We start from the raw sequence: 13507 nt of genomic DNA on the forward strand, positions 1-13507 counted from the left end.
AGGAGCCCAGCTTCCCTGTTTCATTTCTAAAATCAGATATCAACCTTACTGTGCCATGGCAGGCTTCGACGATGGCGAGCTCCAACCCATCAATGGTTATTTCGTCGACGACGACGGCGGCCCGGAGAGGCGGTGCTGGGTCGCACCGGAGGTGGTGGATGCATGCTGCTTTGAATGTGTTTTCAGATGTGACCATGTTGCTCTGTACTGGCGTACTGCTGTTCAGTAAACTGCTCTGATTTGTTAAGTGAGAATCCCATTTATTCCCACTTAAGCTATGTTTATTTCGGTGGGATGCTCACTTTTTCAACACCAAACTGTACTAGGACTAGGTGGATTGTGGTGGGACTTCCATCTATAGTCCCACCTGCAGCCTGATGGGTGCGTGTTCATGTATTTGGTCCTTGTGTTGGAGTTGCATGATGAAACATAGATAGAACCGGCGTGGTAGGTTGGAGCCTCGGAGGATACCACGTCAGTTTCGTGGCCTCCTCCTCCATCCCGTGCGTGCCACCCACAATCATATGCTAACCTGACGCCGTCAACTTCTGTAGTGTTAAAAACAGATAATGTCGTTACCAGAAAGACCAGGCCCACAGACCACCCCTACGGTCACGAATCTCAACGCATCATTGACCGGCTTGCATACGCCCAAGTCCATACACCGCGTGCACAGCCGCGATATCTCCGCGACACCGCCGCACGACTAGCCTCGTCGTCACTGTAAAGCTTAGATAAAGTCCGGTAGGTCGCGGCAGCGCTCTCAACTCCATCGCCTTCCTCCGATTCCGGCGATCCAGACCGAATCCGGCCGATTCGAGGCGGACTGGGGGTTCGGGTTCGGGGCGGGGAAGAGGGGAGGAGGGGGAGATGGACCAGGTGCTGAACAAGGTGGGGAGCTACTGGTTCAGCAAGAGGGCCAGCAAGGAGATCGACTCCATCGGCGACGACCTCAACGTACGCCCTCCAATCCCTGGTCTGCATTGCGCTTACACTAGGAAGGTCTCCGCCGTCTGCGCCGACGCCTAGTCGCTAAATCGAGGATAAGCTAGACTAAATCGAGGATTATTCGCCTGGGTTTGCCACGAGATCCGAGATGTCCAGGAGGATGGATAATTTCGATTTGTGCATCGTATTAGATTAATCCGTTTCCTTGCGCCGCGGAGATATGATTCCATCTTTGTCTTTTCCAGGGTTTTCAGCTGGGAGATTGCTTCTAGATCTAAGTAATGTATTTATTGTGTCATAATTCTCCAACCAGTGTTGAAGTTCCTTGGTAATTGACTCAACTAGATTGGGTTTACAGGGAAAGATGTGATTTAGCATGAGCCTTGTAGTAAGCAGAGTCTACCTGTAACCTCGCATGGGTAATCGATTTATCATTTATGTTAGGCTGTAATAGTGCGTGAATATGCATTCGCCTATTCGATCTATCTCATGCTATTTAAATGTTTCCAGTACTAATGTAGACAGGATAGTATGTGCAAATCTTGAATGTGCACATCGTCTCTCTCCACTTTATCTTGTGGGTCATACTAAAGATGTTTAGCTCGATGTTTCTTTGCTACATGTGTATTTAAACTTGTAGTATTTATGATAAGAAGAATGTCCATGGTTTCCTTCATAGAGTTACAAATCTGATTGACACAACAGAGGAAATTCTTAACCACTTTCCTATAGCATAAGTATAACTAAAGAACCAATAAATAATTATTGTTTCCAGCTCATGCTACTGGGTTAGGCAACCTCACATTCAGATTCCTGAAACTCTGACATGATTGTTACGACTTTTGACTTGAGGAATAATGCATGAAAGACACGCAAAACAATGCTACTATTTTTTTATTGGAATCTAAGCTAATGAATCGTTAGAAATGAGTTTATATACCTGTACGAACATCACCTCTGAAAGTGTGTCAGGCTATTTTGGTGCAGTGCGTCCTACCAAATACACATGTCCACAGCGATGCACATGAGTGATAATACTAGTTATCTCTGTTATGTTCTGCTGTTAGCTTTGTAGCATTGGAAGATTTTTATTTTACAGTAATTTATCTTACTTAAATGTGTTTTCAGTATCAATATGAATGTACTATGTGAAGCATCTCCCACTGTTTTGATGATTTACGTTGTATTTCCAGACCCTACTTATAGGAAAGCCAAAGCTCTATATGCATTTCCAGCTTCTAACATAACATTATGTACATTTTGAATCCAGTCGGTCTCTTCCAGTATTGGCGGGGGAGCTAAATGGATGGTGAACAAGATCAAAGGTATGCCATGTCTACTCTGTATTTTCTAATGGCAAACTATGTTGTAGCAAATACCAAATATCCATACGATATTACCTATATGGTATACTGCTGGTACAACACTCCAGCAGTATTTAAAAGTTTACTATTATAAGTATGGCACAATATACTTCTTAGTGTATAAATTTTGATGAAGCTCATTAGCTGATGCACATCGATATCTAGTATTGATAGAAAATAGCAATGCTTGTTTACACTTCATAACTAAATGGGGCAGCCTGGTGCTATGTTACATGGTACGGGGATACGAATACGGGGATACGGGAAAACGGCATTTTCTGAAAATAGACTTACGGGGATACGGCGAGTATATGTACAAATGCGCAAATAATTCAGTGGTTCAAGCAGCAGCACACAACAGTAGTTTAGTACTGAATAATTAAATAAAACATGGAATAGAAATATGAAGTAAATGTGCTAACTTGAAGGCCAAGGCGTCAAGCTTCAGATGATTCATCTCCTACCATCTCTTGCTCAAATATTGGCTGTGGCTTCACGATCTTCCTCGTGAAGTTGCTCGAGGACAGGATGAGCAATCTTGTTACATATCTTCACACCAGAACCTGAAATCTTCAAAAGATGTGCTCTCACTCTTGAATAACTCCCTAGGAAAACCTCATCACAAAAGTGGCATTTAAATCTTGAAATTCCTCCACGACCAGAGTCACCACCAGCAGTGTTGTATCTTGTAACATGAACCCACAGGGGATATTTAGGATTGGTATGCTGGTTCTCCTCAGCGGCGTTACTCCCAGAACGACAAATAGAGCATGGACGGATCGACATAGACGCCATTCCCTAATGCTGCGGCACTGCCGGCGGCCCAAAAGAGAGATCAGCCCGGCGCTGCGTCTCACTGCCGGCGTCCGGCGGGAGAGATCCGCGAGACGCTGCTTGCTGCCGGCGGTGCGGACAGATCGCAGATGCGATGTGGCAACTGCCAGGTGACGGCGGCGATACGAATGAGTCGTGCGTGAGGGTTTGTTTTAGCGATCATATGTCCATATGAGGCAGCCCACGTCGGCCTCCTGATGGGCTGTGGTTCAAATCTTTACATCCCTACGTATCCCTGAGGTATCCCTTCGTATCCCAGCCGTTTTGCAATTTTTCCTTTTTTTTAATTCAGAAAAAGTGGATACTTCGGGATACGTGTATCCCCTGCGTATCCATGCGTATCCCCGTTCTGGCCACGTTTTTTGCACCGATACGGCACCTCCCAGCCGTATCCCTGCAACATAGGCCTGGTGCATGTAGCTCCCGCTGGTGCAGGGTCCGGGGAAGGGTCTGACCACTTTGGGTCTATTGTACGCAACCTTTCCCTGCATTTCTGCAAGAGGCTGTTTCCAGGACTCGAACCCGTGACCTCTTGGTCACAATGCAACAGCTTTACCGCTGCGCCAAGGCTCCCCTTCCACTTCACATCTAAATGGGACTTCTTAAAATTGTGATTTATGTCTGGTTGTGGTTTATTTACATTTTTGATATTTCTGATAGCTGTGTGTTAGTGATATTGAGCAATGGCCATCTATAATTTTAAGGCGCTAACATGTGCTCCCTCCGTTTCAGAATAATAAAAAGATGTATTTTTTAGAGCTGGGCACACAAATTTAGTGTTGGTGACGTGTCTATATGGCCCATCTCTTTTTCCTCACAAAGTCATTAAGTTCTCCTTTTCCTCCACAAAGCAAGGCCTTGCAAGCACACTCTTTTTTATGACACTTTTTAAGGGCAAGTAGGAAGACATTGACTAAAATTGCATTGGAACTTTGGAAGTGTAGGACAGTTATTTTGACAAAACTTGGAGAGGCTAAACGGACGTCTATTTTGAAACGAGGGAGCAAGAGGAAACCAAGACATACTCAGATAATTGAAAATATATCACTTACCAGTTATGCACCACCTTTTTAGGGATAAAAAATAATAGCAGATTGTTCATTTTATTGGAGTAAATCTGGAAGGGGCGGCATTTGTTAGTTTTTGGAGCAGTACAAGGTTTTGACGAGTGAATGCCTTGCAGGAAAATATCCACTCATATTTCATATGCCATGTGGTCTAGTACCCAGTTAATGCTGGTTCCCTTTATGTGATAACCAAAAATGTGGGTTTAATTGTATTAACTAGAAACAAAGCAGTATCATGATGATGTATTCTTGAATACCAAAGGCATGTCAGAATCATCCCGAAACTCTGATGAGTTTATGCTCTTATCGGCAACCCTAGTTGTTGTATTATTTTGTTTGCTTTAATGATCATCAATTTCAGGTGACATCTTTTGATTGGCCAAAATGTCAGTTTTGGTAACCATGAGTCACATCTATGTAAAGTAATGCTAGTAAGGGTCCATCTGCATTGCGAGCAAGGCGTTACATGAGAGATTACCTTGAGGGTCATGTTCATGATCTTACTATGTCTCCCCATCTTTTTATAGACATAGCCACTTGTTTTGTTCCTTTCTCTCTGTCTGATTGTCTTGCAACAAAAATTGCTTCTGAAGCAAGCAAAATAGGCAAAAGCTTTGGCATGTTGAGAAGGCTGAAATTTCCAATGTTTACTGATCTTTTTCTTCAAAAACACGTTTGCTGACCTGAGTACAACGTGTCTTGGTCGCAGGCAAGCTGCAGAAAGCATTACCAGATCTTCTCAAAGAATATGACATGCCAGCAGGCCTCTTCCCACGGGACACAACTAATTACGAGTTCAATGAAGAGACAAAGAAGCTGACAGTGTACATCCCGTCAGCTTGTGACGTCGGGTACAAGGACTCATCGGTGGTGCGGTTCTTCACCTGTGTGACCGGCTACCTCGAGAAGGGAAAGCTTTCTGACATCGAGGGCATGAAGACCAAGGTGCTTGTATGGACCAAGGTGACCTCCATCAAGACCGAGGGCTCAAAGGTCCATTTCACTGCCGGCATGAAGAAGACCCGCAGCCGCGATGCGTATGAGGTTGTCAGAGATGGCATCATCATAGACAAGTTCTAGAGCATACCTGTACCTGGGCTGGCAGGTGCAATGTAATTACTTAGATATGCTACATTGGAATCTGTTGTGCTATCGGATCGGCCTATTAACCAACTGTGTTGCTCAAATCTCCCATCCATGACTTTCTCTATATCTTGACAATGTGTGCTTGTTTTGCTGTCATCCTGATTCTTACACCAGACCAGAAAGGGCGACCGGACCGGGGCGCCATGTTGTATCCAGTTTTTAGTTTTGAATTCCTCTTGATCTTTGGGTGTGATGTGGCCTGTAAACGCCATCAAGTTTGGATGCAGGTGGCAATGCAGGAAATGGAGAGAAAAATAGATTATGGGTGTGATTTTTGCTTGTTTTCTGGGGGAGGGCTTCATCGACCTCAAACCGTGCTTGTGCTCTAGTCTCTACATTTTTGCTTGTTATCTGATTGAGGCTTTGCCCAATACATTGCATCCTTGTACGTTTTGTTTGTTGCTTTTTGGCCCGGTAGATGACTTTGTTAATTCAAAGTTGGTCGTTCTAATTTTATTTTGGGTGGTAGATGACTTTGTTAATTTAAAAGTAGGACCTTGAGCCTTAGTTCTACTATGTGTTCGGAATTACTTGTCTCGAAAATGGATGTATCTAGAACTAAAATACGTTTAGATACATTCATTTTTGTGACAAGTAATTCCGAACGGAGGGAGTAGTAGAAAATAAAACAAACAAATGCATATTATAACAGATCATAAACGCAAAATACTATGAACTGCCTAAACCTAGAGTTTGCAAACAGGAAAATGTCAGAAATGCGCACCAATGCGCAGCTGTTATGATTTGCATATTGCATATTTGCAAAGCTTAGAACACACTCCCCTCTCTTTTCGCCTCCTCCTGCTATCCACCCATCATCTGTACCAAAGCCAGATCGAGGCCGCCGCTTCTCTTTCTCAGCCCTAATGATAGGAACCGAGATCAATTCGAGCGCAAGCACACAAGATAATCAAGAGAACCGGGGAATCAGAGGAGTGATTGGGTTTTAGATACCCCGAATCATGTCACACATACAAGTTCTCTTGGACCGAGCTAATTCTACCAAGTAGCTAGGGTTCTAGAGCTAGTTACAATATTTGAAGAAAAAAAATGATGCCCGATCCACGGCAGGAAATGACCCACGGCAGTTAACTGAAGGGCAGTGAACAAGCTTCAGTTATTAACTGTTAAATTTGTCGGACGGTAAACAGGAGAGCTGAGCGTCAACGTGAGCCGTTCGTTGATCTGGCGAGCTTCAATCGTAGCCATCCATCGAATCGTTGTACTTTTCCTGAGCTTGTTTCTTCAGTCCGTGTCTCGCTGTCGATTTCTTCAGTTATCTTCAGGTTCAGATTAGCAGGGTCCTGAGCCTGACACCGAGTCCTCCTCGATCGACCGTCTCCTACCTGGACTGGAGTGGACTCTCCTTCACGTCGCATTGCCGGAGAAGACCCACTCCGCCGGGACGCCGGATTCCTCCTCCCTATCAACTCGGGCTATACAACTCCGACACCAACCCCCTACTCCAGGAACAGGGAGAAAGATGCTATAAAGGGTCAGCCGATCTCCTCAACTTCCTCCTCACATCGCACAGCGAGATCAAGGAACCAAGGATCGTTTACCCACTTTCCCAAGGAAAACAACTGAATCCAATCGAGACAAACGCGCGTCCCATCCCATGGCGAGCCAGGGCGACGCGAGCGGGAAGAAAGACTACTCCACGGCGATCCTGGAGAGGAAGAAGTCGCCGAACCGGCTGGTGGTCGACGAGGCGACCAACGACGAGAACTCCACCGTCGCCCTGCACCCGGACACCATGGACAGCCTCGAGCTCTTCCACGGCGACATCGTCCTGCTCAAGGGCAAGAAGCGAAAGGACACGATCTGCATTCTACTCCCAGACGACACGTGCGACAAGACCAAGGTCCGGATGAACAAGGTCGTCCGGAAGAACCTGAGGGTCCGGCTCGGCGACGTCGTCTCCGTCCATCAGTGCCCGGACGTCAAGTACGGGAAGCGCGTGCACGTACTCCCCGTTGACGACACCGTCGAGGGGATCGCCGGAAACCTGTTTCGACGCCTTCCTGAGACCCTACTTCCTCGAGGCCTATCGTCCCCTCAGGAAAGGAGACCTGTTCCTGGTGAGAGGCGGCATGACGAGCGTGGAGTTCAAGGTTGTGGAGACCGACCCCGCGGAGTACTGCATCGTCGCCTCTGACACGGAGATATTCTGTGACGGCGAGCCTGTCAAGCGGGAGGATGAGGAGAGTCTCGACGACGTCGGCTACGACGATGTCGGTGGAGTCAGGAAGCAGATGGCCCAGATCAGAGAGCTGGTTGAGCTCCCGCTGCGCCACCCCAGCTGTTCAAGTGCATCGGTGTGAAGCCTCCAAAGGGTATCTTGCTGTATGGGCCACCTGGGACCGGCAAGACCCTCATTGCCAGAGCTGTGGCTAATGAAACATGCGCCTTCTTCTTCCTGATCAATGGCCCGGAGATCATGTCGAAGATGGCCGGAGAGAGCGAGAGCAACCTCAGGAAGGCGTTTGAAGAGGCCGAGAAGAATGCGCCGGCCATCATCTTCATCGACGAGATCGATTCCATAGCCCCAAAGAGAGACAAGACCAATGGAGAGGTCGAAAGGCGTATTGTCTCGCAGCTGCTCACTCTCATGGATGGGCTCAAGTCCCGCTCACATGTTATTGTCATGGGTGCTACCAACCGCCCGAACAGCATCGACCCTGCTCTCAGAAGGTTTGGCAGGTTTGACCGGGAGATCGACATTGGAGTCCCCGATGAAGTTGGGCGGCTTGAGGTTCTCCGGATTCACACCAAAAACATGAAGCTGGCTGAAGATGTTGAGCTGGAGCATGTCTCGAGGGACACTCACGGGTATGTCGGCGCTGATCTCGCCGCCCTTTGCACCGAGGCTGCTCTCCAGTGCATTCGCGAGAAGATGGATGTTATCGACCTCGAGGATGACACCATTGATGCGGAGATACTGAATTCTATGGCTGTCACGAACGACCATTTCAAGATTGCATTAGGGACAAGCAACCCTTCCGCCCTTCGTGAAACTGTCGTTGAAGTTCCAAATGTCTCTTGGGAAGATGTCGGTGGTCTTGAGGGTGTCAAAAGGGAGCTGCAGGAGACCGTCCAGTATCCGGTGGAGTACCCAGAGAAGTTTGAGAAGTTTGGCATGTCTCCCTCCAAAGGTGTTCTGTTCTACGGCCCTCCGGGCTGCGGCAAGACCTTGTTGGCCAAGGCGATTGCTAACGAGTGCCAGGCTAACTTCATCAGCATCAAAGGACCGGAGCTGCTTACCATGTGGTTTGGTGAGAGCGAGGCCAATGTGCGTGAGATTTTCGACAAGGCAAGGCAGTCGGCACCATGTGTCCTCTTCTTCGATGAGCTTGACTCGATTGCCACCCAGAGAGGAAACAGTGTCGGCGATGCCAGAGGCGCCGCTGATAGAGTGCTGAATCAGCTTCTTACCGAAATGGACGGAATGAATGCCAAGAAAACTGTGTTCATTATCGGTGCCACCAACAGGCCAGACATCATAGACCCTGCCTTGCTTAGGCCTGGGCGCCTTGATCAGCTCATTTACATTCCTCTGCCTGATGTCGAATCAAGGCTCCAGATCTTCAGGGCCTGCCTTAGGAAGTCTCCTGTGGCCAAGGACGTTGACCTGAATGCACTCGCCAAATACACGCGAGGGTTCAGCGGCGCAGACATCACGGAAATCTGCCAGCGTGCGTGCAAATACGCCATCAGAGAGAACATTGAGAAGGACATGGAAAAGGAGAGGCGGCTGAAGGAAAACCCTGAAGCCATGGAGGAAGACGAGGTGGACGAGATCAAGGCTGCTCACTTCGAGGAGAGCATGAGGTATGCATGCCGGAGTGTGAGCGATGCTGATATTCGCAAATACCAGGCCTTTGCTCAGACGCTGCAGCAGTCCCGTGGTTTCGGTACCGAGTTCCGGTTCGTTGATCAGCCGGCGGCAGGCACTACCGCTGCGACAGATGCTTTCGCATCCTCTACCACGGCAGCTGAAGAAGATGATTTGTACAGTTAAATTATCTGTTGTCTCTTGAACTTACTGTATTATATTAGGAGTATGCATCTGTAAGACATAGGAAGATCAAGGCAGCTGAAGAAGATGATTTGTACAATTAAATTGTCTGTTGTCTCTTGAACTTACTGTATTATATTAGGAGTATGCATCTGTAAGACATAGGAAGATCATGTAATCATATTTTTACGTGCGGTGTTGTGATGTATATATATATGCTGAAGTTTGAAGATTGTATCCTCCACCTAAAAGAAAGAAAAAAAACATTTCCTCTCGTCTCCTATTCCAGTCTGTGTGACAAGGATATATCCATTGGCCTGTGGTAAAGTTCTCTTGTTCTGTACAGGCCCTAGCAAAGGGTAATAGCAATTTAGCATTATATGTGATGCCATTTTTTTCTTTGAAATGTACTAATTCGATTCCTTTATGTATCTAATAAACCTTCTGTCATATAATGCTAAATAAACCTTCTATCATACTGTACATTTTGTTGTTGCAATGAGTACCTCTACTGAGAAAATACCCCAGCCTCTCCAGAATGATGACAAATTAGTTCAGCATTACCTGAAAGTCTCTACAATGCACGAATATCAAAATTTTGGATTCTCTAACAAAGTAACCGAAATAATTTGCAAGGCAGTAGATTATTCATGTTGATATTAATTAGTTAGTTATTCACATAAGATCCTTTGGCATCTGCTGTCGTGTCAGCAGAAGAAGACGATGATTTATACTACAGTTGAATTTTCTGTTGTGCCATGAACTTACTCTTAAGAAACACAAACCTTTGATGTCCTACTGTCTAGTGTCCACGAGTCGAGTCCAATCAGTGTGCCAGGTATTGGCATGTGGTAATTGTTGTCCCTGTAGATAGTACCTTTGCTGCTCCCTTAGATGCTCAGTATTGGCCTGTTTACTCTGATCCAGGTATTGGCCATGCTCTCAAGCTTTAACTTGGGAAGAAATTTTACCCCAGCTGTGATGGATTTTTGGTATGAGGTAGAGCAGATTGCCTCCAGCATTAACAAGGTCAATGGCATGGCTGCCCAGAAATATCTGGCAATATACCGACAGCGGATTTACTCAACCAACTCACTCTAGAAAATTATTAAATACATGCTCCTTCAGAAGTTGAGATTTCCCTCTGGCTAGTAAGTGGTACCTCATGGCAAAATGATGACCATGGACAATCTGAGAAGGGGAAACATGAATAAAGCAGAGGATCATGTCTTCTGTTCAGAAACTGAAACTGTGCATCTATCACCTACACACCTTTTCCTATTTCTGTCGTTCCTCCGTTCCTACGGCTTTTTATCTTCTATTCCGAACAGGGCCTTAGATATGTTTTCTCCGCTAGCTTACATTCAAATCGTTGTGCTATATGATCGGCCTATTAACCAACTGTGTTGCTGAAAACTCCCATCCATGACTTTTTCTGTATCTCCACAATTTAGTGCTTGTTTTGCTGTCATCCTGAATCTTCCACCAGACCAGAAAGGGTGACCGGACCGGGGCGCCATGTTCTATCCAGTTTTTAGTTTGAATTCCTCTAGATCTTGGGTGTGATGTGGCCTGTAAAGGTCATCAAGTTTGGATGCAAGTGGCAATGCAGGAAATGGAGAGAAAAATAGACTATGGGTGTGATTTTTGCTTGTTTTCTGGCGGAGGGCTTTCATCGACCTCAAGCAGTGCTCGTGCTTTAATCTCTACATTTTTGCTTGTTATCTGATTGATGCTTTGCACAACACATTGTATCCTTGTCCGTTTTATTTGTTGCTTTTTAAGTCGTTGAAATTTTATTTTGGCCGGTAGATGACTTTGTTAATTCAAAGTTGGATCTTGAACCTTAGTTCTAGTAGAAAATAAAAAAACAAATGCATATTACAACAGATAATAAACACAAAATACTATGAACTGCCTAGACCTATAGAGTTTGCAAACAGGAAAATGTCAAAGTGCGCACCGTCACGCACACAACCATTATGATTTGCATATTTGCAAAGCTCAGAGCACACTCCTCTCTCTTTTCGCCTCCTACTGCTACCCACCCATCATCTGTACCGAAGCCAGACCGAGGCCGCCGCTTCTCTTTCTCAGCCCTAGTGATAGGAACCGAGATCTTGAGCGCAAGCACACAAGATAATCAAGAGAACTGGGGAATCAGAGGAGATTTTGTATCACTCCCTTTGTCCGTCCTCCTGTGGCGCTCCCGCGGGCAGCAGGGGAGGAACCCTAGCCGCCGCCCGCCTCTCCTCCTCCCCCTCCCACTGGCGCCAGAGGGGGCCGGCGCCGGTGGCGGCGGGGTCTTCTCACCTCCTCGCTCATCAGGGGCTGGCGCGGGCCGGCGATGATGGGCCAGGGAGCTGCGGTGCACGGGACGCAGCGGTGCGGTGGTGGTGGTTCGTGCTGGTGGTGGCGCCGGCGGCGGTGTGGGCTTCGGCCGACCTTGCGTGCGGCGGCCGTTGGCGGCGAGGGTGGTGGCGCTGGCTTGGGGCTGCCCCTCGGGGTCCCAACGTGGATGTGGGCTGCCACGGCGTGGTGGTGGCCCATGGCGGTGGTCTGGGTCGTTTCACGGCGGCGGCTGGACTTCTTCGGCGTCTGCCTGTCGGTGAGCGCCCTTATCGACCTTCGATTCATCTCCCTGTCGCTTGGGCGTTACCTTCATCGGAGGGTTGGTCCTCTCCCAGCTGCGGCCCATCACTCGTCTCGCGCCCGGCAACAGGACCGAGCTTGTCTCGCGCCCGGCAGCAGGACTGGACTCGTCTCGCGCCCGGCAGCAGGACCGAGCTCGTCTCGCGCCCGGCGGCAGGACCTGACTCATCTCGCGCCCGACAGCAGGACCTGACTCGTCTCGCGCCCGGCGGCAGGACGAGTCGATGGTGGCCAGTTTTGGCCGGCCTATTGGGCCTCGACGTTGGAGAATGCTCAGGGGTGCGAAAGGCGGTTCCTTTTCACTCGTCTCTTTGGTTGGGGTAGCGGTGGGTGGCGGGTGAGGTGGCATCGAGGTGCTGGATGCCGGGGCGGCGGCCCTGGTGGTGGTGTTGCGGTGCTCATGGGCAAAGCCCGTGGCTTGGTGCTGCCTGGCGGCCATGGCCGTGTGGGCGGCGTGGTAGTCAGGTTGTGACGTTCGGTGGTGGTGAATATTAGTCGGGGTGAAAACCTATTCTATCTTCCGACGGACCAGTGGTGGCGAAGTTCGTTCCCTTCTTGATGGCATCGTCGCGGCTCTCACTTCCCGTCGTGTTGCTCCAGGGGAAACCCCGACCCTTGGATCGGGCGGTGGCGGCGCTTCGGTGTCGTAACCTTCCTGTAGGCACCGCCTTGGAGCCCATGGTTCATCGTATGTAGCTTCTTCTCTTCACGGTGGCGTGTTCACGGTTGAGGCCCCCGGTTGCTCTTGTAGTGCTAGGGATGGTGTTGCTACGTTCAGCGCCTTTGTATCCTGCCTTGGGTGTGTGCATGTGTTCTGGTGGTGTGCGTTGTACCGGGTTGTTGATGATCTTTGCTTTATATATAAAGTGGGGCGAAAGACTTTTTCGGTAATCATGTCACACATACAAGTTCTCTTGGACCGATCTAATTCTACCAAGTAGCTAGGGTTCTAATTCCCAAGGAAGACAGTCCTGATAACCAAGGTAGACATGTTGGGGAACGCAGTAATTTCAAAATTTTTCCTACGCACACGCAAGATCATGGTGATGCATAGCAACGAGAGGGGAGAGTGTTGTCTACGTACCTACGCAGACGGACTGCGGAAGCGTTGACACAACATAGAGGAAGTAGTCGTACGTCTTCCCGATCCGACCGATCCAAGCACCGTTACTCCGGCACCTCCGAGTTCTTAGCACACGTACAGCTCGATGACGATCCCCGGGCTCCGAGTTCTTAGCACACGTACACGCAAAGCGTCGGGGAGGAGTTCCGTCAGCACGACGGCGTGGTGACGATCTTGATGTTCTACCATCGCAGGGCTTCGCCTAAGCACCGCTACAATATAATCGAGGTGGAATATGGTGGCAGGGGGCACCGCACACGGCTAAGGAACGATCTCAAGGATCAACTTGTGTGTCTAGAGGTGCCCCCTGCCTCCGTATATAAAGGATCCAAGGGGAGGTGCTGGCCGGCCAAGA

At 48.3% G+C, this 13507-nt stretch overlaps 1 protein-coding gene and 1 pseudogene across 1 annotated transcript; both read left to right on the plus strand.

Annotated features, from left to right (window-relative positions):
* Window positions 1-710: 710 nt before the first annotated feature.
* LOC123052613 (uncharacterized protein At5g01610) lies at window positions 711-5394 on the plus strand. The gene is made up of 3 exons (XM_044475865.1): window positions 711-957; window positions 2219-2273; window positions 4923-5394. Exons 1-3 carry the CDS (start codon window positions 871-873, stop codon window positions 5291-5293), a joined length of 513 nt encoding a protein of 170 aa, XP_044331800.1. The 5' UTR covers window positions 711-870; the 3' UTR covers window positions 5294-5394.
* A 1503-nt stretch (window positions 5395-6897) lies between these two features.
* On the plus strand, window positions 6898-9398 carry LOC123136849 (cell division control protein 48 homolog E-like; annotated as a pseudogene).
* The last annotated feature ends 4109 nt before the right edge of the window (window positions 9399-13507 follow it).

Source organism: Triticum aestivum, chromosome 1A (genome assembly GCF_018294505.1).
Source record: "Triticum aestivum cultivar Chinese Spring chromosome 1A, IWGSC CS RefSeq v2.1, whole genome shotgun sequence".
NCBI classification, from domain to species: domain Eukaryota; kingdom Viridiplantae; phylum Streptophyta; class Magnoliopsida; order Poales; family Poaceae; genus Triticum; species Triticum aestivum.

Coding starts and splice junctions, on each gene's coding strand:
- LOC123052613 (XM_044475865.1), top strand. CDS start 871: ATGGACCAGGTGCTGAACAAGGTGGGGAGCTACTGGTTCAGCAAGAGG. Junction 958..2,218: donor CCATCGGCGACGACCTCAAC/GTACGCCCTCCA, acceptor TTTTGAATCCAG/TCGGTCTCTTCCAGTATTGG. Junction 2,274..4,922: donor GATGGTGAACAAGATCAAAG/GTATGCCATGTC, acceptor TCTTGGTCGCAG/GCAAGCTGCAGAAAGCATTA.